The following is a 21,134-nucleotide window of genomic DNA, read 5'->3' as shown; positions in this document are numbered from 1 at the left end:
AACGTAAAGAAACTCTCAATAGTGTGCAGTACAGACTTGAAATCATCTTCAACCCCCAAGTAAAATGCATGGAACTGAATCCCATTGTAACAAACTCTTGTTTAACAAAATCCCCATTGTATTGAATCACAAGCTGATTGAATACAACCTAAAAGTCTAAACTTGAAATTTACCCCAAGATGTGCAGTTCAAGAAAACATCCATTATACCATGTAAGGTCCCTGGACTCCAGCTCTGAGGGTTGTGGGGTTTCAAAAGCCAAAATTGGTAAAAGTAAACTATAAACTCAAGATGACCTGGAATTTCCAGAGGGATGTGGATATTCTCTAGAACAGTGCAGAGTAACGAAAATTCTCCCCCTCCTCCCCGATATAAACCCATCTAATGTATAACTTGTGCGCTCCTTTTGCATTTCTTCATAAACATCAAAATTTTTAATTGAAAGTTATTGGTTAATAGGGTAATGGGATAATAGGGTAATAGCTTTAAATGTTATGGTATGTTAGCTTTAATTTATTTCTCAGATTATTCAGATATGTTTGATCTTGTCTTTCCAAAACTTTTTTTATTCTGCTTATATGCCCCTCCAGATTTAAGCCCCCTGTTTATAAGCCCACCTAAACCCTGTTATGAAGTTATATAAAGTCCAGGGCTTTAACATGGGATATTGCATTGAACTTGATCACTAATTAAGAGCATGATCTGAAAGACTGGAGGTGGGGTGGAGGAATTGCTGTCAGATGCCCAGATACATACCTGTACACAATTATTTGTGTATGAGCATAACAGATTTGGTAGAGCTTCAGAGCACTTCACAGCTCTCCCAACCCATTTTGAGTGCCTACATCAAAAAATGCCAAGAATCACAAAGCAACCAAACTAACTGTGTCCACCTTTCATTAGTAAGATAACCCTAAATGTTATTTTCTTAAAAGTTATTCTGATTTAAAAAATCTGATGGCCAATAAAATGCATCCTCAGAGACCCAGCGGCAGTTAGTTGAGGTGGGATAAATATAGAACTTCAAGTGACAATAACTTACTTGTAAACTTTCGTCATTTCAAGTGCTTTTTAGGTTCACTTCATCCCACATCAAGTATTTTCCCCTTGGTCTCAGAGGACAATAAATACTTTAAGTCAAAACTAGTCTGAACTTGGCTTTATTCAGGTGATGAAAAGGGAAGATTCTAAAAGTTTACAGTTTGATTTCCTTGCAGGTATAGAGTGCAGAATTGCTGTTCCTGGCAAATTGGAGGAGTATCTTTCACAAAATTGTAGAAGTCATTATGACCAGCTGGTTAAAAATGGATGTTTTATAGACCGGGCCATGTTAGACCAATGAGGCTAAAACTAGTGCTAGGTAAGAGTGATCTCTGTACATGTACATGTAATTTCACCTAACAAGTTGAAAAAGAAAAACAGAAGTGCTATTAATTAGTGAATTTAAAATGAGCCAGACCCACTGTGGTATCCAACATGTTCTGACATTATACAACCAGGTCTTGGGAAACATTTGCCTGGTTGACCAACTTTTGTATGTTGTCTTTAAAATGAAACACAATAAGGAAACATCAGGAAGATTGATATGGCCTTAACATCAAATGCTATCTCAAGGGGTTATCTTCCAGAGAAAGTTTCTCAGAACAGCATTTGCAAACACACTGAAAAACAAAATCTGAAGAAAGCCGTCAGCCCACTTACAATGTGCTCCCCCTCCCTTCCTTCCAAGCCTCTACAATCTTGGACAGAATAAAAAGGAACAATTAACCCCCTTCCCCTCCCCCCAAAGCAATGACGAAGGCGCAAAGGAGCAAAAACACACCATTTTGGCATCATTGAAATGGGGGAGGAGGGGTGGTCCAGGTGTTCCATTTATTTTGTCCAAGATCAATCTTGGACAGAATAAAAAGGAACAATTAACCCCCCTCCCCCCAAAACAATGATGAAGGTGCGAAGGAGCAAAAATGTACCATTTTGGCATCATTGAAATGGGGGAGAGGGGTGGTCCAGGTGTTCCATTTATTTTGTCCAAGATTGTAGCTCCTGGCTCCATGATATGTCATTCTTTTCAAGGTGACAAATGCCCCATGGTGGGGTTAGCTCATTTGCCTAGGTCCTCACAGGTGGGCTTCAGGAAAATCAGATTGCTCACAAATAAATTTATGCTTATTAATACTTGTAATCATGGGTTGGAAGCGATGCTCCTCTGGAGAGTAACAAAACTTTTCAAATAATGCAGCAACTGGTATTCCATTTTGTATGGCTTTATACCCATTTTTTGTTGAAAGAAATATTGCACTCGTATACTATAATAATTATGATGTTTATTGGACATTGTAACTGTCTGAACAATAACAGAATATTCCCAGAGCTAGAACATAAAAGGGCAATAATAACCACTTCATAAAGTGTAGCGTACATGTTATATACATCATATTATATATTATTTTTACCTGGATTCTTACACTATACAATAAAAATGTATGAAATGTTTTTTTTTTTTTGTCGTATTGGAGCTTTGAATTGTTTCTGCTCTCTTTAAACCGTTACATCACCTAATGTATTGAAGGCAACTGCTGACTGCAGGGAGGGGAATCCAACATAAAAGGACGGGGGTGCTCGTCGGAAATTTTGAAAAGAACCCCTAAGAGGTACCAAGATCCTGTTTTGCGGGCGTTGCTTGAAACTTGTCTCACCCCCTAAGAGGTACCAATTTTTAAACCACACTTCCTCTCTAGACTACGAGTAGTCCCTCTTTCGCTTAGTCCGTCGTGCGTGACGAAAGAAATTCGCGAGAAAAAAATGGCCGCGCGAAATCCTGGGGGCTAGGAAATTTGGCACACAGCTTGCTTATACCCTACCAAATGATATTAGAAGGGGTGCCCATGTCAATCTGCTCACGCTCCCGTTTTAATGAGAATTTAGTTTTTGACCAAAATCGAGATATGGGATATACCTGTGGTACGATTTTCAACAAAGCTATTTTACCACTTTTTAAAACGACTTTTGCATGTTTATCTTGATTTTATCACTTGGATATGTTCTTTGCTATTTTATTAAAGACTGCATTTAAAATAGCGTTTATAAAGCCACATCATAGTATTAGTACCCAGTCTTCGCTCGGCCGATAACACAGACAAAGAAATTGTAGTAGCAAAGCAGAAAAAATGCGCGCAAATTGACCGCGTCTTTTCTTACTTGAAATCTGATCATATTATGAATGCTTTTGCTCGTTGCGAAAGCCCTTACAAATTCCCCTCACTCTGAGATTGACTTTCTGGGCAGTCACATTTACACAACGGCGTGCACTTCAACATTTTTTTTGGCACATTGGCAGCGTGAGCAGCGGCTTTTGCAGGTACACTTGATGAGCTGTCTGCACACAGTGGATACTTTGGGGATGGTCATCCAAACTGGTTTCCACTGGTTTCTCTCTCCTTTAACCCATGAGAATTCTGCGGGAGAAGGAACATCCTGCATCGCGTGCTCTGATGATGTTCAAATTCCTGCCTGGTATACGGCCCTTTGTGCGTGCTGCGGAAGTGCATCCTGAAATTAAAATTGTTTAGAGAGAAAAAGGTATTGATAATGAGGTCTTAACTTCCTTCTTATGAATTTTGCAAGTATAATTTATTTATACCAAATTAAAACGTCGTCACCACATTATTTTTCCCGAATATCTACCTGTGTTGGAGGAATATTGTCCAAGTCAGCTCAGACTTGTTGTCAGGGTCTCGCAGAAACATCATCCAGTTCTTTGGAAGCTTCGTTTGGCCTGCTACTTTCCTTCTGACCCCTTGGCCTCTTTTCTCCCTTGTTGCGTCCTTCAGGCTATCAGGAGCGTATGTGTCCCACACCACATCGACACGTTTGCTTTGATGGAGCTGCTGTCGAAGCTTCGACAGTCGGCAGACAGTGGACTATTACTGCGCCATCCAAGACTTTGCAGTCAATCCCTCTGACAGACGACCTGGCAATTCAAAATCTTCAAGTTCAAGGGCCATTTGACGGATACTCCTATCAGTTTCTAGCACCGAAAAACAGCGAGGCTTGTCGCCGTCGTCTCCTCCTAAACAGAATAAACATTGCGATCGCTCTTCAGAGACAGATTGGTGTTTCCTGCATTTCGGTGCGGGTCTTTTCCTCCTCATCTGCTCTGCTGTCCTCGCTTCGTTTTTGGCCGGCACGCTCTTGAGCTTTCTTTAGTTTTGAAATACTAAACTTCAGGTGACAGGACTTGTGCCAAGACCCGTGATTACGACAAAGGCAATCCACATCAACATCGTCGCCAAATTTAAGCTCCACGGGTAAACCGTCTGCTTCCCGAAAGCTGTTGACATTTTGAAGGAAAGCCAAATACGTTTGCCGGTTAGCTTCAGGTGGTCCATTACTGTTTAGAGGACACTTTAATGCTTCTCTCGTAGACTCCTGACAAATGATGCACTTTTTCCAATCAAGTGGCATTGAAATTAAAGCTCCTAGAAGAATAAAAATGCAATTTAAAGTCAACTGTGCAGTGAAGAAACCTTATTACTTTTATTAAAATTACCGTTTTTCTCCCTATATCTTACAATTAACTATTTGTTGTACCTGCAGACTGAGATAAATGATAAGAACCACAATGATCTGCTCTCTAGATTGCAACAACCAATCACTGTTATAAAACAATAAAATGGATTAAATCATGTTCAAAGACAAAAAATTTCTTGCGTATAGTTCTAACAGAAACTACTTTCGTGATGAACTGGTCCTGCCAATTCAAACAGGAACCTTTTAAAACAAACTTTTTCACTTAAACTCGCTTAAAACTATTCTAATAGATAAAATATATTATTTCTACTCTCCTTACATAATTTTAGCATATTCAAGCTCTTTTGCAAAGAATTTTTGCCACTTTCTTCAGATACTTACAGATATAGCAGAGCAACAAAGAGGCCGCCATCTTGGATGAGCGAGCGAGGCATGGGCTGGAGTCTTTTCTGTGCTACTAAAAGAGATGTTTCTTTGCCACTAGTGCATCGGAAACGAACCAGAAAACACAAACATACATGTAAAAACTGAAAAATGCTTGTTTTGTAAGCATTTCTTTGCATTTGCTAATAAAATAGATTTACACCACAGGTATCACATATCTTGATTTTGGTCAAAAACTAAAATCTCCCTAAAGCGGAAGCGTGAGCAGATTGACATGGGCACCCCTTCTAATATCATTTGGTAGGGTATAAGCAAGCTGTGTGCCAAATTTCATGCTTTTATCACTCTTGTCACGATCCAGCCTAAATTTTGCGTTAAGCCACCTGATTACAAGGTGCTGACTTCAAGAGTCCCTTTGTAAATGGGCAAATACAGATGAGGTAAACAATAACATCATGCATTTCAATACTCAGACAGCAAAAAATCGTGCAATTTAATTGTAAATATAAAATAGGAACCTTACACAAAGGGTACTAAATACACTGTAGGTCAGTTATGAATGCGAGATATTATGTAAGAGTCATGAAATAGTTGGCACCTTTAGCGTAGTGTTTTGATGACAATTGTCACTCGTCAGTCGACAGAACTGGCTCTTGCTATCGTAGTTAACTTAACTTCAATTTAACTCAGGGTACGTCATTGAATTCAGCTATCGGAAGCTCTGTCGCAATTCTTCATTACCCATATTACTTTACAACTTACAGCATTGTCAATGTTAAAAACCTTTTTTTGGTTGTATGTTTGTTTGTTGTCTGAGGATATTACTGTGAGAGTTTCAAAATCAAAACAGTGACATCGATCGTCAATGTGCTTATAGAGATTTTGATTGACGGTTGTTTTCAATCTACTGGCAGGTCATATTAACTAGTGAAGTACACGAAAGGAAAGGAAAATGATGCAGTTTGGTGCAAGCGCAATTCAGACTGTTGTATGAGTTATTATAAGGACGTTTTGACTTAACCACTGATGATAATAAACATGTTTGCCATAAAAAAATCGGCAACCACAATAATGACGTCGACTTATAGTACAGACTAATTAAGGCCGTGGTGAATCAACTAATGTTATGGTACTGGATCAGTCAGTCTTAGCGACAAAAGTGTTTTTGTCCATCTTACAGACAGTCAACAAGTGTCGTCAATGTGACGGGCTTCTTGTGCATCCAGGTGGTCAGCTGCGGCCGTGTTGCCTTCTTCGGTGGTGATTTTCATTTCTCTGAGAGCAATAAACTCTCTCACCTGGCCCATGTCGACAGAGAAACGGCGCCGACGTTTTTGCTCCAGAGGTACCATTTCTGTCATCTCCACTGTACATGTATTGCTCTGAAGAGCCCCGATAAACCCACGTAGCATACCCAGGTCAACAGAATGGTGTTCTCTGGTGTTGTGTTCCTGGTTTGCGGTGACCGTCGCCTGCACACCTTTACCGCATCGCCTGCCAGGGCAAGGAACAGTTGAAGAAATCACTCGTTGCAGCCTGTCATACAAGGGGTTCCCAAGCCCATCCACTGTTCCTCCTAGTGATCGTCGTCTCGCGTACGGCTGCAGTCTCTTGTACCGTGTGTTCTCGTACAGCTGTTCAAACTCGTAAACCATATCCCTTAAGTGTGCTGGCAAGTCAGGTAAGCCATCAGCACCAATGTTGATGTACCTTGGTTGACGAGTTGTAGTGGGAACATTTTCATCATCTAGCGTCTCGTATCCGTGTCTGTAAGTGCTGATGATATCGTTAATCCAGTTAGTAGAGGAAACGGCATAAGGTGTTACTGAACAACTTGTACCTGAAGAAAGAATGATAACATGTTTAAAAATTGTAATTATTGAGTGGATATCATTAATTTTGATAAGACGTGAACCACTGGATCATTATTTTGCCGATACCGTTCCGTTTCCCATTTCTTAGAAATTCTACCCTCCTTCAATTTTGTCGATACGGCGCCCACCCAATCCAATAACGCAAGACAATTTGAACAGGTGATCAGAGAAGTAATTAACAGTGATCATACAGTATTTCTTTGAGAAACATATGTGTATTATCAGAAGTTTACGGAATTATTCATGCAGGTTGCAGAATTCACATATTCTTTCAGTGGCATGATCTAATAAATTGTTCCGGCCTTAGATCCGCTTACATTGGCTGTAAAAGGTCGAAGAGAAATTAAGCAGCGAGTCGAGATATTCCCTGCAGATGCAGAGAATTCACTGTCGTGTTTCGAGTTAACGATACAACGAGTTCATTGTCTTAAGTTCTGAAGGAAAGTTACCTTTTTGAAAGTAACTGTTCAATAAAAGTTCTTTGGTGTGATGAGATAGAGCTTTTCAACGCCATTTTAAGCGACCTGCAGACGGAGGTGGGGCAGCAAAGGATGTATAGAAGACGACTTATTTAGAATAAATAAATAGATGTTCCCGATGTAATAGACCATATTACAGTTTGTTCTGTGACCTGGCCTTTAAATGGCAGCGAGGCTGGAGTTGACCTTGTTTTGATACAGACCTCACTGCTTTGTTGTGTAAATCAAGTTGTTCTAATGCTAACTAGGTGCATTTACATGACGAATGCAGAGAGGTCTGTATCAAAGCAAGGTCACCTCCAGCCTCGCTGCCATGCAAAGGCCAAGTCACCAAGCAGACAACTGTAAAATGGTCTATTGTAAGTACTATATTAGGTACCTTCAGAACTACATCTAAATAATATCAGGGTAAATACCATTTCCATTGTCGGAATTTGACGAAGTCCTCTTCTTTCGGACAAAGTACATCACAAAGAAAACTACTCCAAATACAATGGTGCCGGAGAACACAGAAGCCACGATTATGCTCACTGTAAAATTGGGAGATAAGAAGTGTCAGTGGCTGCTGACGCATGCAGATGCTCTGCATGCAAAAATATATCACTGGGAAATGTCTGTCTGCCGTACAATGGAACCTTGTTGATCCTACCTTGAACGAACCACTAAATCTGACCGCATTGGTCTAACTATGAATAAGCCAAGATCATTACTTCGACCTCAATTAACGAGAGGTCTAGCGCGCTTAATTTGTGGAAGGAAGGCCAGTCAGATCAAACTGGATCAAACGCCGCCAGAATGTGGAAAACGAAAACTTTACCCTATACTGCTTGGCTCGTACTTTTTACACTCTTTTACGGCACAATACGACAGTACGTAGTAGTAATCTTCACCTTCTTTTCAGAGGTATATTTGTCCATGAGAATTATGAAATGAAAATGTTGTTTTTTCCCGGTAACACAATCTACTTGGCTGTCCGCCCAATGCATGGCCGAGTTCCATTTGTAAGGAAAATTGGATTTGCTTGTGCTTATAACTACTACCTTTTGCACTATTTGCTGCGCTCGGGTCCACCGTCTCCCTATTAGTTGGGTCTGAAAGACATACGGATCAAAAATAGAAGGCAGTAAATCTGCTATTTTCAGGAACTTTTTTATCTGTTGTCGAGCTTATTTCACTAAAGTAAAATTACAGCAGATAGGAATCTGACAGTAAATCAAACAAATTTGAGCGTAATATGGAGAACTGCCCAAGCAAGCATTGTTCCCCAGGGGATGATATGGAGCCATCATCCCCATTCAGACCCTGATCCAGTGTAAGGTCCACGCGACGGCAACATAGCCAGAGCGAGAAATAACATCTTCGAAAAAAATAATACTGAGGGACTGTTGTCTCTGAATTCTGTTTAATTTAGTCCCCGCTTCTGAATTTTTTTTTTGAAAAAATTAGTTATCTATCAGGAATGTGGTATATTTTCCGTGTCGTTGGTCAGAATTATATAGAAGCTTGAAAAGAGTGTAGCTGGGTTAAAAAACCATCACAGCACGAATCCTTGATTACTAATCTAATATTTGTATACAACAACATAGACTTTATACTAAAAATGTCCTTTTAAAATACCTGGAAAAGTTCTTGCAAAGTACGCCGGACTCTTAACCCCATTGCCCTTGGCTGTAAAGGCAAGAACCTGAAAACTATAATTTGTGTTTGTTTTCAATCCTTCGATCTTTGAATGGGTTTCTTTTGGTGAAACTAAGCTACTATTGACACGTGATGTATCTTCCACGTCACTGTATAGTACTTTGTACCCGAGCACCTCTCCATTGGTATATTCTGGTGGGACTGGGCTCCAGTCAACCTGAACCGTGTCCGTTCCTTGGCTAAACACCGTTATGTCCTTTGGAGGGTGATCTGGAACTGAAAAAGCCTCAGAATTAGAAGCTGTGTTCAAATATTGCCGAGACATTTAGTGACTATGACTAAACATTGCAGTCATTTATTGACAAATATTCGCCATCAAATGTAATTTCTGTCGATTGAGGGACGAATTAGTCCGAAATTATTTTTTTCTAACACCACGATGGCATGGAGAGGCTCGCGGGATATCATGGGACTTTTAGGGACTATTTAAGCAGTTGACGGGAGATTTAAGTCATTCTAGGTTAGTCAGTCTTCGTTTTCGTCCTGTTGTTATGTCAGTATAATTGCAAATGTGCGTTACTGATTTTGTACCCTTTCCTTGCGGTCTCGTGCTGCTGCATTATTTGAGGAATACCTTTCCACATACTTTTGGCCACATCCAAGGGTGCGTTCCTTTGGGGTGATCTGGATCAGGATCAGTGATCCAAGATCACTCAGATCATGGTGCATCAAAGGAACCGATAAATTCACTCTGGTCACGGATTCATCGGCTCCTTTGATGCACCATGATCCGAGTCATCTTGGATCACTGATCCTAAAGGGTGTATTTTTTTTTTTAGTGGTTTTTCGTCTCTGGCCTAGAGTACAGGTTCTAACTGTTAGAACCAGTAGTTGTAATTTGCAAGGATACAGATTATGCTGTACGACGGAATACATCTGTATCAGATGACTGACTGACGCATCCTCAATAAACTATTCACATTGAATGTCTGCTGTTAGAGTAGTCAGAACGTATATCATACCCGACGCGGGTTTTTTTTTTTTTTCTTTTTTCATAGAAAAAAAAAAAACCGCGTCGTAGCTTCGAAGCTTCGTTATTGGCTAAAGCGCTTACAGGGGCCGAAAGGAAATTCAATTCCCCTGAATTCGCATCGAAGGTTGCAATAAAAAGGAGATGGTTTTATATCGTTGGATCATGTATAAAACGTACTGTCCTACTGAGGTTATTGTTTATGAAGTGTCTTACCATCTTCGTCCGTCTGCACCACTTTTGACCGAGTGGGTCCTTGGCCTGGTCTTGTTATTCCAGAAACAGTGACTACGTATTTGCAGTATTTTTGAAGGCCCCTGAGCGTAAGAGATGTCCCTTCTGTGTACTTTGTAGTTTTGTGTCGCTCCCTCGATTGTTCTTCAGCTATAATTTCCACTTTGTATCGCAGTATTTTTCCATTCCGATACCCAGAAGGGATTGGGTCCCACTGGACGTAAAGACTGGTAGAACTCAGATTCCAGGCCTTTAGACTCTCAGGTGGAGCATCGGGCACTGTCAAATTCAAACCAAAGTATTTCTTTACTTCATGGACCTGAGAAAAATATATGGACCACAATTTCGTCCGTGTTCCTTAACCTCCTCTTTGTTATGTCCGTTAGTCCGTCAATCAGTCACTCAGTAAGTCAGTCAGTCAGTCAGTCAATCAGCTAGTCAGTCCTTCAGTTAGCTAGTCAGTCAGTAGTGACGTCATACAGCCAGATAAAAGTTATTCGACCTCAGTCAGGTTATCAGTCATTCAGGCATCAGTCAATGATCTCGTATGTTCATGAAATGTCTTACTAATGAGGGATCATTGCGTCATCATCGGGACAATGTGGACACCAAATCAAAACTCGATGAGCCATTTCCCAAAGTACCCACCCCTTGGGGGGTTGGATACTTTGGGAATTTCTGGGTGGGGATGTGCCGCTGGGACCCTGGAACCTTTATATACCCTATCCTAGAGTAAACTGCTTGAAAACCATACCCTTCACAGCGGCACATACCTATATAGCCCATATATGGCAGTGCCCCCCTCCCCCCCCCGGGTATTACCCTTTTTAGCACCTTATCTCTCGTCACATTTCATACAAAATTTCCCCGTTAAAATTAAACTGTGTTACATATATAGCCACAGCGTATCCCTCCATTTATGATTACATCCAAATTAGCATACCATCTTCGTTAGTTGAAATTACCAGTTCTTCACTCCAATTACCATTTCCAAAGTTGTTGTAAGCTCTCAACCAGCAACTGTAATTGCTAAATTTCTGTAGTCCTTTGAAGACCCAGCTACGTTCTGCAGGTGACAAATGTACGATATGTCTCTCAGACGTGTTAGGTCTTTCACAGGCCACGTGAAATCCAAGCAGTATTCCATTTATCAGAGGCTTTGGAACATCTCCCCAAGTGACGTTTATGCTTGTTGAGCTCGTGTTGTGACCTCGAAAGTTGCTAGGTGGACTTGACGGCGCTAAATGTAAAGTTTAGAAAATATAAATTTATACGTGAATGAGCAGGTCAGTCATGACTGCAGGTGGTAGTTAGCCGGTAATTAGGGTTTAAAGATGCGGAGTGTTTTACTTAGTCATGAGGGAAAGAAGGAATTCATGTCTTGATAATTATTGGAATTCTTGTTGTTGACTTGGAGCGCTTTCCATTCGTCCAAAAATTCGGTGTGAATTTCCAGAAATTGCCGTTGGCGAATGGAACATCACCATCAACAATTTTCGGATTATTCAGACACTTGGCCAAGGATATATCTCCGTACCATTTGCCCTCGTTTCGAAAGTTCCGGAAATTTTGTTTGAATGGAAACCCCCTTGGAATGCCCCTGAAATGTGCGACGCACAAGAAATATATCATTATGCAAACTCTTTTGCCAGCGGTTCTTCTTTGTAACCGTTTTGAGTCCTTATATCTCAAAAAAGTAAGTTATTTTTGTTATTGATGCGATCCCGGCATATCACAGAAAGAAATGCAATTAAAAATGCACGGCTTTCTGATTCCCCTTTAATCTGACACTAAAGTATCTTGCTTCAATCCGAAAAACGCTCTTCGCATGCCAATCTACTTACGCTGTTTGGCACATTTAGGCACATCACAGTACTCCCAACGCACGGTCCTATTCGTGGTCAAACACCACGGCCCATCCATCGCGAACCCTCCTGGATTGCGGCATAAATTGCCGCTATCATGAATCGCTTTGTAAATCCCTCCATTGATATTGTGTTTATGAGGACATTGGGCGTCCCAAGACTGACAGGTGTACCCGGAAACTGTGATGCTTCTGTAGCCACGGTAACCACCTCCATCTCCGTAGAAGCAATCTGCAACGAAAGAATGATTTTGACTACTACGCATTTAGCACAGAGTTAGTTTTAATTAAAATTACAAAACCGAAATACGCAAAAATGTAGCTTGTCTGGCAAATCAAAAAATACTGATCTGTTTGGAACTCTTGCGTTGTTTTGTCCGAAACAAAAGGAACCGCGTAGAGAAAGCGCTCCGAGTCAGATTGGCTGCTACTGACAGACTTTTCGTTAATTAACTCTAATTCTTCCGTTTAAACCCTCTTTTACTTTTTTTACAGAATTTGAAAATCATTCTTTCAATTGTCTTGTGCGCCAATCGATCGATATCCGACACAAAAAAAGTGCCAGAAAAGTTGGGAAATTTCATATTGATTGGAGAGAGCAGAGCTTTTAGTGATTGCAAAGGTAAAGCAAGGTGCCTCTGGCTCATTTTCATCAACATACAGTGGTATCTTGATTTCTCCAACCCTCATGTTTTTTTTAAACTCCCGAGAGCTCGAACCAAAAGTCTTTTCCCTCCCCTCGGTCCAACATTGTCATTTTACCTCCGATTTCTCGAACTCTCCGGTTTTTCGACTGAATCAGTTTTCGTTTTTCTTGGAGATTGAAAAATCGAGATTCCACTGAAAAAGACTACGATACATTTATTCAAAAGAGATTTGTGAAGATCATAGGAATAAATAAGTTGGTGCCCGAGGCACATAACTAAACGTTTCGCTTATTACTAAGTTTTACAAGGCAAGAGGTAAACACTGATTCTCCCTTAAGACACTGCATTCTCTTCATTATTAAACATTTATTTCACAGACAATAGCAAAACTTATGTTATTTTCTTGTAGTAATTCGACAAGACTCACCTTCACTCTCCAAAATGTTGAGTTCGTCTAGTAGTAAAATGGTAGAAAAGAGCATATTAACATATGCAATTGTTACTATTTTAATGTTGTTTTAACGAACAGACGGACGGCTCTACGTAATTATTTCATTCATCAAATTAATCGATCAATAAATTTCGCACTTCATGCCTGTAAGACCCTGAGTACTAGACAGTCAAGTACCGAGGTGTTTTTCCCATTACGTTTATCAGTTTCGCCAAATAGAGGGCAGCCTCTAGACCACACGGGGGCTCAGAATAGGGCTCGAGGGTTTGCAAAGCAGTTAGCAGGAAAGCGAAAATGATTGTGGTGGAAAGGGCTAATTGCCAAGAGCAAAGAACTGCCTTATAAACAACTATAAGCCAGGAAAATGGCACGTCAGTGCCAAATTCTCATAGACCTCAAAACTCGAGGGGTACTTTTCTTCTTTGTTGAATTTTGGATCAAATTTGTTACTCCGTTTGGACCCAGCGAGCGAGGAATCTGGGTCATGCGTTGCTCAAAACACCCTACTACTTGGTAATCGGGCACTGCCCTTGCCGACATTGGAAACAAAAAGTATTTTAGGGCTTTTCTCATTTATAATCCCTCTTGGACACCAGTCCCCTCCACTGACCTCTTATCTTGTCAGGATAGTAGCAGTTAGACGATTCATTCCGAAATGGCAAAGTGGTGCAGTCTATGATGTCAAAGAAGTATGGATAATTGAGCCTCGAGCGCCTTCGCGTCGTGTTCGTGAAGTCCTCCACAATCTTGAACTCTCGATCACAGACTTTAAAAAACAATTGCTCGCACGTTTCTCTGCAAATAAAAGGTGGGCTGGAAGACATGTAGCAGCGCTTAAAATAATGATGACAATACACGTCATCCACCATATCCAGACAGCTTTGCCGTACAACGTAAGAACTGTCGTTGAAAACTACTTCCCCGTTCTTCCCTCGTGACTGTTCTACGAAGCTCTTCGCTACTTGATAGCGCAACATCTTCATTTCGTTTTCCTCTAGCTCGCGTGAGTCTGTTCCGTAGATCGGTTGATAACCAAGGATATCTTTGCAGTAGCCACGTGGAAATTTGGCTTGGTATGGCAAGCACAGCCCCGGATTTGAGTGGACGGCGGACTGTTTAGTACTGTCAGCAGGCACGCATCTGAGGAAAGTAAGAATATTTCAATTTGCATCATTTCAAGAAATAAACAGGATAACGTAAGCTTGCTAGACAGCTCCAGGGGTTCGTTCAGGGTTCCTCCTATTTTTTCCAAGTGCCCGCCTAAGTCTACTACATAGATTTCTTCAGCGTGCTGTTAAGTTCGGTTATTTGATGCAGGTTCCATCCATAACTGAAATGACTGATACCAGCAATAGTCGCCTCATGGAATAAAGTCGTGAAAAACCTCACAGGGCCACTGCATAACCTGTTGTCTTCTATCCACAAACGGCAAACCCGTGTGATAGGCCATAACTTCGATCGTTTCTCTGCTTGTTATGACAGAACGTTTTAAAAGAATTTTTGGAAATAGACACTTCTTTCGGCTGAGGTCCGGTTCATACGCCGTACTTCACATAAACCGAATCGAATTCGAATTTAGGCCGACCCGAATTAATTTAGACCGGCTGAATTGATTCAGACGCCGATCTCCATTCCAGCTGGACTCAAATTCAATAGGAGATAACAGTGCGGCATTTCAATCAGTGCTGATACTTGCTGGACATGTAAACAACAACCAAGCACGATCCAAAGGGTAGGTGGAGGTTTCGCACCTAAGCGGCGAGTTCGCACCCACATCGACCTCGACTAGATATCATGCAAGCACTTAAAACTTATCTTTCTCTTACCGAGCAAAAAAGAAAAAAGACAACATTGAAACAAAATCGCACAAAACATATTTATTTCGCGTTCTTTCATCCATTGAGGAGTGAAGGTGAACTCGAAATAGAAGGTTTATAATGAGTTCAGGGGTGCGAACTCGGTGGGTGCTAACTTATATTAACTGGGTGCGAAACAGAAAGCATTCATCCAAAGCCGTCCTGTGAAAAATATAAGAAAAGTCGGCAAAAAGGAGCATAATGAGGCAAACTGCATTAATCTATTTACATGTAGCTGCTAGAAGACAACTGATAATTTGGTTCAGATGTCGCACTTCACGTGAACTTCATTCGACTTCCAACCTTTTTGTATGCCATGAAATACATCACAGCTTTGGCAAAAAACCCAACTGCAATGTTCAGGTTAATTTACAAATACAATGTTCACACGTAATTCAAACACAAACACGAAAACAGTGATGAATACATTGTAATTTTGATGCAGTTTACCAAGGTGGCAGAAAGTTGGCACTCAAAAACAGGAAAACACAAACCGCACATATCAGCGTCTTCTTTGACGAGTGAAATCCGCCATTTCAGTTTGAACCCCTGACGCACACTGTATATTTTTGCGCAAACCCAGGTCTTCAAAATACATTCAAAATACATTAAAAAGACATGAAAATAATTTATGTATTTGGTTCTGCTCATGTGAAGTTCGGCGTCTGAATCAAAGCCGGTTCACAGCCGTTATTCCCGGCTCAGTCAGGCGTGAAGAACGGCTGAGCCTATCCGAATTCAATCGGCCGTTTCGAATAGGCCATTTTACAGTTGTCTGCTCAGTGACCTGGCCTTTGTATGGCACCGAGGCTAGAGTTGACCTTGTTTTGATACAGACCTCACTGCTTTTGTTGTGTAAAACAAGTTGTTCTGATGCTAACTAGGTGCATTTACATGACAAAAGCAGTGAGGTCTGTATCAAAACAAGGTCAACTCTAGCCTCGCTGCCATACAAAGGCCAGGTCACTGAGCAGGCAACTGTAAAATGGTCTATTGATTCAGCGGCCCTACTTCACTTGCACTTAATTCTTTGAATTCGATTCGGCGAAGTACGACGTATGAACCGGACCTGAATTTAATTTGTTCACTGTCAAGTGAAATATACGCGACCTGTTTTAATTCAGGAGTACTTCAATTTACCAATGCACTGATCACTTGCTCAGTGTGTTACCACGCCCTCTTATCACTTAGTAACAAGTAGACCATTGCTGCTTGTTTGAGAACATGCTCTGGGCTGGCGGCAACAAAAAACTTAACGTTAACTACTGTTAAGTCGGTTATCCGACAATAAGTAACTATGTATTTGAACTGCTGTCTACAAAGACTAACAGTAGATGATTTCAAAGGTAAACGGTGTTCGTTAAAATTGCCATAAGTTTGATAGTGTTTGTTCATCAGAACAATTTAAAACGCGACTGATTATTAACGTGAAGATAAGAATAAAACTCACCCAATTGTGACATTTGAGCTTGGAAATGTAGCATTTGAGGCTCCTGAAAAGAGATAAGCCATATTTAAGAGGCGTACATGTAATTAATTAGACATTTTAAAGAACTTCTAGTGTGAACTATCGCTGTAGATTTTACGATTCTCGTCGAAGCTTAAAATTAATCATTTGTCCTGTGTGTTTTGACCGCGACTTATCCGTTTCCGCGTGAAATATTTGTATGGTCGCGTCTAAGTCTTCCCCACCCCTCCCCCAAGAAAGCGGAGATTTCAGAAAGTGATGCACACACCTCAACCCTAATTTTTGGGGAGTACAGTAGCTTGCAGTCAAAACATTTTCTAACTAATCCACTCTCAGGAAAATGTTGACAACCAGAACTGGTTTTATCCGGCACACCGTTGTTTCTAGCTTGGAGCAATTCGCTACAGGATTTTTCTTGAGTAGAAGAGATTGTCATTATCTGTAATACATAGATTTAGGCCAACCTAAAAGCGTAGCTCCTGGGCCGGGTTGTTCAAAGCCCGATTAAACTAACCCATGAAAAGGTAGAATTTTAATTTGAGTTTTGTAACTTTGCGGTGAGGTTTTCTGTTTATTGTTTGGCCTTTAACACAAGACAAAAGCAGTGAAAACGGTTAACTTTTAATCCTGGGGTAACGTTAACCGGCTTCCAAACAAGCCGGTCCTGTTTTAGACAAGTTAACCTGACATGAACCCGCGATCCAATCAAAAACCAGTACTTGGTCAGCGGTAAACTTAAAAAATACGTGACCTCGATGAGCTCTAAACGTGAGCCCGCGATATGGTCAAGTGATGCTGGTCAGCGGATGCCTTTTCTTGACAGGTGTCAGTTGGTCATAACACGGAACAACACCTTAAACCAAGGCTGCACGTCTCTGTCAATCTATCATTTGGAGTATGGCCGCCATCTTGCGCGACTCCGTCGTCGTTCGAACGCGCCCACGAGCAATACCGCTAGCCACGATAACCATGAGAAAATCCATTCATGGGTTTCCTTTTCTTTCCTATATGAGCACGGGGCTCCGCTTAGCGGCCCTTGGGCCGCCGGAGCTCCGCTAATATTAGATTTAGGCCAGCCTAAAAGTGTAGCTCCAGAATTTTGATCTGAGTTTTCTAACTTTGCGGTAAGGTTTTCTGTATATTGTTTGGCCTTCTGTTTTGAGTTTTAATAATCACCATATACACAAAACAAAGCAACAAAAAACATTTGTATAGAAGAAAAAGTTATAATTTATTCAGTTAACTTTTAATCCTGAACTAGCGTTAACCGGCTTCCGAACAATCCTGCCCCATTTTCAACAAGTTAACCTGACATGAGCCCGCGATCCGATCGAAAACCAGCACTTGGTCAACGGTCCACTTAAAAAAAGACACGTGACTTCGATGAACTGCAAACTTGAGCCCGCGATATGGTCACGTGATACTGGTCAGCGGATAACTTGATTTGACAGGTGTCAATTGATCATAACATGGATGTCCAATATTAAAGAAGTACACGGTAAGCTAAGGCTGCATGTCTCTGTCAACTTATTATTTGGAGTATGGCGCCATGTTGCGCGACTCCGTCGTCGCCGTCGTGCGTACGCGCCCACGAGCACTACCGCTAACGATGATAACCATGAGAAAATCAACTCATGGGTTTCCTTTTCTTTCATATATGAGTATGGGGCTCCGCTTGACGGTCCTTCGGGCCGCAGGAGCTCCGCTATTTAACTACAGTTGACCTGTTTCCCATAGAAGCCTTCGATGTTTTACCACAGGTAGCCTAAACTCGCGAGTAAGTCTGAATCGTTTTGACGTAACATAATTCGTAAAGGTTCAAACTAATTAATAATTCATCAAGTTTAAACAACGGAAATTTGTTTTTGAGGATTTTATTTCTCCGTTTTCTCTTTAGTTTTTGTTTCGATTGAGAAGATATGTCAAACACTCAAGAGGGTGTTTGACCACATTTCCAAACATCTCGAAGTTCGTGCAAAATACTCCGCTACGCGTCGTATTTTCAACTCTCTTCTCGGTGTCTGAAAATGTGGTGAAACAGAGTATACAACGTCAAAAATAGTAATAAAAGTACAGTAGAATTTCTTGTCTTGTCTCCTTGTTTTACTTAGTGCGTGTTCATGACGTTTTTGGCTATTTTAAACCGATTCCAGCATCATAACGAAAACTTTTTGAGCTCCAAATAAGCGATCGCTAAAGATAATTGAGAAAGTCGACTGTCTCGAACCTCTCTTACTTTCGGAATCTGTCGTTAGCCCGATGATCAATTGTTGACGTCGATTAAGAGTTAAAATTAAGACTTCTTATCTCAAAAACGTTCAACGGAGGTATACATTTATGAAATGTCCATTTTTAGTCTTTCCCGTGTTTCCGAAGAAAACAAACGCTGTATATTTTTCAACAATATTTGTTGAATTGATATTGCTTTCAATATTTCATCTAAAACAGACTTTCAATCTGTTAATAAAACCCTCTGGGAAATGATGTTTAAAAAGTGATTTTCGCAGTGAGAGTTTAATACGTGGAATTGAAAGTTAATCAAGCAAGGTTTTCATTTCTCTTCTTCAAAAGTTGGTTTTGTCTGAAGTCAAACCTGATGGATACTGAATATCGATAAACTGAATTCCTCACTGAAAGTTACGAAACTAAGCCCAAAGTTCGCGCTTATCCTCTTCAAGGAAACCAACCAAAATCATGGAGTTTTTAATCTAATCTTTTTTATCAGCTTCCTCTGTAAAGAAGTGGATTTGGATGTGAAGAATATACCGAATAATCTATTCTTAGCTTGTATTGGACAGCATTACTTTTCTGAATGTAAAATGCACTTCGGGGCTCCTCACAATATAGCGAACATGTTTTTCATACACTACATGGTATAGCAAGAGCCGAAATTTCTTACAGGCAGTAGGTGATAATAAGTTTCAGTCATCGCCGCTACTTCCTTCTCTCGCCTTCTTCCGTGGCTTTTGTCGGCATTCCTTCACTCTCATTCAAGATGCAAATTTATGCGTTTTCTAAATGAGTCATTATGTGTACGTGTCGTCTCATTCTTTGATTTTTGTCTGAGTTGTCTGAAATTAAAAACTAAACTTTGATGGCTCATTTGTGTAAAATTCTTGTCAGTATAGTATCTCAATACTGCATGTCCACATTGCGGACCTATGTTCGGTGGCATTTCCTGAACAACCGGGTACTTGATACGGCTAAAATTTGATCGCCGTTACGCGTTAGGTCGTTTCCAGACTGTGCCAACTTTCCTCTTGCTATTATTAGGCAAAATAATAAAAGATTTGAGAAAATGTTTGAACATGAAGTTTTCAATTGAAACCTTAACTCGCTATCTTTTTCGGTTGTAAATAAAGTATAGAATAGCTCACGTGAACTGAACTTGAACTTGGTACAAAGGCATGCGAACTAGCTAGAGCTATAAATTGCAATTATGTTCAAACCTGAACAGGCAACGAAGACTACTGCATTAAAAAATACTGTCAAGATCCTCAGCCAATTCATTCCTCCACAAGAGAGTATTCCGCTAACTGTCGAAAGTGAGTCGAAACGTTCAAGAAGCGAGCAGAGCTGGAAAGCCAACCAGGTGTTCACTGAGTTAGACTTACGACGTTTCCAGACTTTCCTATATCCGTGTTTTGATGAGAGTGCAATATTGAAATGCGAGCCAGTAAAATTGCGAGTTTAGCAGGTTCCTTCGAAACTGAACAGGAATTGATCGATTGTTCGATGTTGGCCGAGTACAATATAAATCAATCTTCCGCTATAATCAGTTATATGGAGTGAATGTCAGGTCACGTCGCTGCACATATGATATGCTTCTGTAAGAACTTAATCAAACAATGAAGTTTTTCTGATAATTAATAATGGTAATAGGACTGAGTGGAGTCCAATTCGGTCTGTAACCATACGAGTGATTAACAAAATCGGTCGACCGCGAAGCGGGAATCCGATTTGTTAATCACGAGTATGATTACAGACTAAATTGGATGACGCGAAGCCCTGTTACCAATTAATCAAAACTATGACAAAATTCGACAAACGAACAAACCATCGATTGAGCGCTGAACGATTTTAAAACGTCGTTATGAATGCTGAAAAACACAGCAGTTTACTCAACAAAGTGCACCGCAACAGCGCGCTCAAAATGACGCGTACTGTCCAATTACAAGCATAACCCGTACACTGTCCAATTAATGCTCAAATCGGGCTGCTGATAGCCAATCACGTTCGAGAATTTTGTTTTAGTTTTGATTAACAGAGTAATCCTATCAGATCTGGTCACATTGTCACCATGCATGGCCGTAAATTTATCCAAAATTCTTTAAAACGTTTTGGTGTCGATCAGGTCTTACATACATTTCCGATCAAATATTGAACATCAAAATGACAAGCCACTGACGTCAATCGAAACTGTGAACAGAACGTCAGGGTATATCAAAATGTCTAGCGTCATTGACAGTTTTTCAGTTGCAAATTCAGAGAATGTGAAATTAAACCTTGTAATTAGTTGTTTTCAGATTTGTTTGGTGTAGAGAAGTGTCAGTTTCCGGGTTAGTTTCTATTGTTCCAGTTTAAGATTTTGGAATAGCGTGTTGCAGAAAAGAGTAATATAAATCACTCAGTTCACGGCATACTTCCTGTTTGAGCTCAAAGTTCACTGGGTTGATCTT

General features: G+C 40.6%; 2 protein-coding genes across 6 annotated transcripts in view; one reads left to right on the top strand and one right to left on the bottom strand.

Moving 5' to 3' along the window:
* Positions 1-21,134, top strand: part of LOC145465995 (thiamine-triphosphatase-like) — a 295,791-nt gene that overhangs the window by 1,546 nt on the left and 273,111 nt on the right. Inside the window, exons 2-3 of one of the 5 annotated variants that reach the window (XM_081449783.1) lie at positions 1,218-1,360; positions 6,095-6,167. The exons of 1 other annotated variant lie outside the window; for it this stretch is intronic. In XM_081449783.1, coding sequence (XP_081305909.1) covers positions 1,218-1,342 — 125 coding nt within the window. In that variant the 3' untranslated portion in view covers positions 1,343-1,360; positions 6,095-6,167. Of the gene's footprint in view, positions 1-1,217; positions 1,842-5,828; positions 5,888-6,094; positions 6,168-21,134 lie in introns of those variants that run through there. 3 more of the 5 variants (XM_081449784.1, XM_081449782.1, XM_081449785.1) reach the window with 3 other exon arrangements.
* LOC145465960 (uncharacterized) lies at positions 6,092-20,341 on the bottom strand. The gene is made up of 11 exons (XM_081449730.1): positions 19,905-20,341; positions 16,438-16,480; positions 13,742-14,271; positions 13,108-13,134; positions 12,014-12,265; positions 11,113-11,409; positions 10,152-10,448; positions 8,885-9,181; positions 8,308-8,358; positions 7,684-7,797; positions 6,092-6,754 (listed from the first exon to the last, which is right to left on the bottom strand). The coding sequence occupies exons 1-11, from the start codon at positions 19,963-19,965 to the stop codon at positions 6,099-6,101; spliced, it is 2,625 nt and encodes an 874-aa protein (XP_081305856.1). The 5' UTR covers positions 19,966-20,341; the 3' UTR covers positions 6,092-6,098.

This window comes from Orbicella franksi, chromosome 13 (genome assembly GCF_964199315.1).
Source record: "Orbicella franksi chromosome 13, jaOrbFran1.1, whole genome shotgun sequence".
NCBI classification, from domain to species: domain Eukaryota; kingdom Metazoa; phylum Cnidaria; class Anthozoa; order Scleractinia; family Merulinidae; genus Orbicella; species Orbicella franksi.
This window is presented reverse-complemented; position numbering and strand designations above follow the sequence as displayed.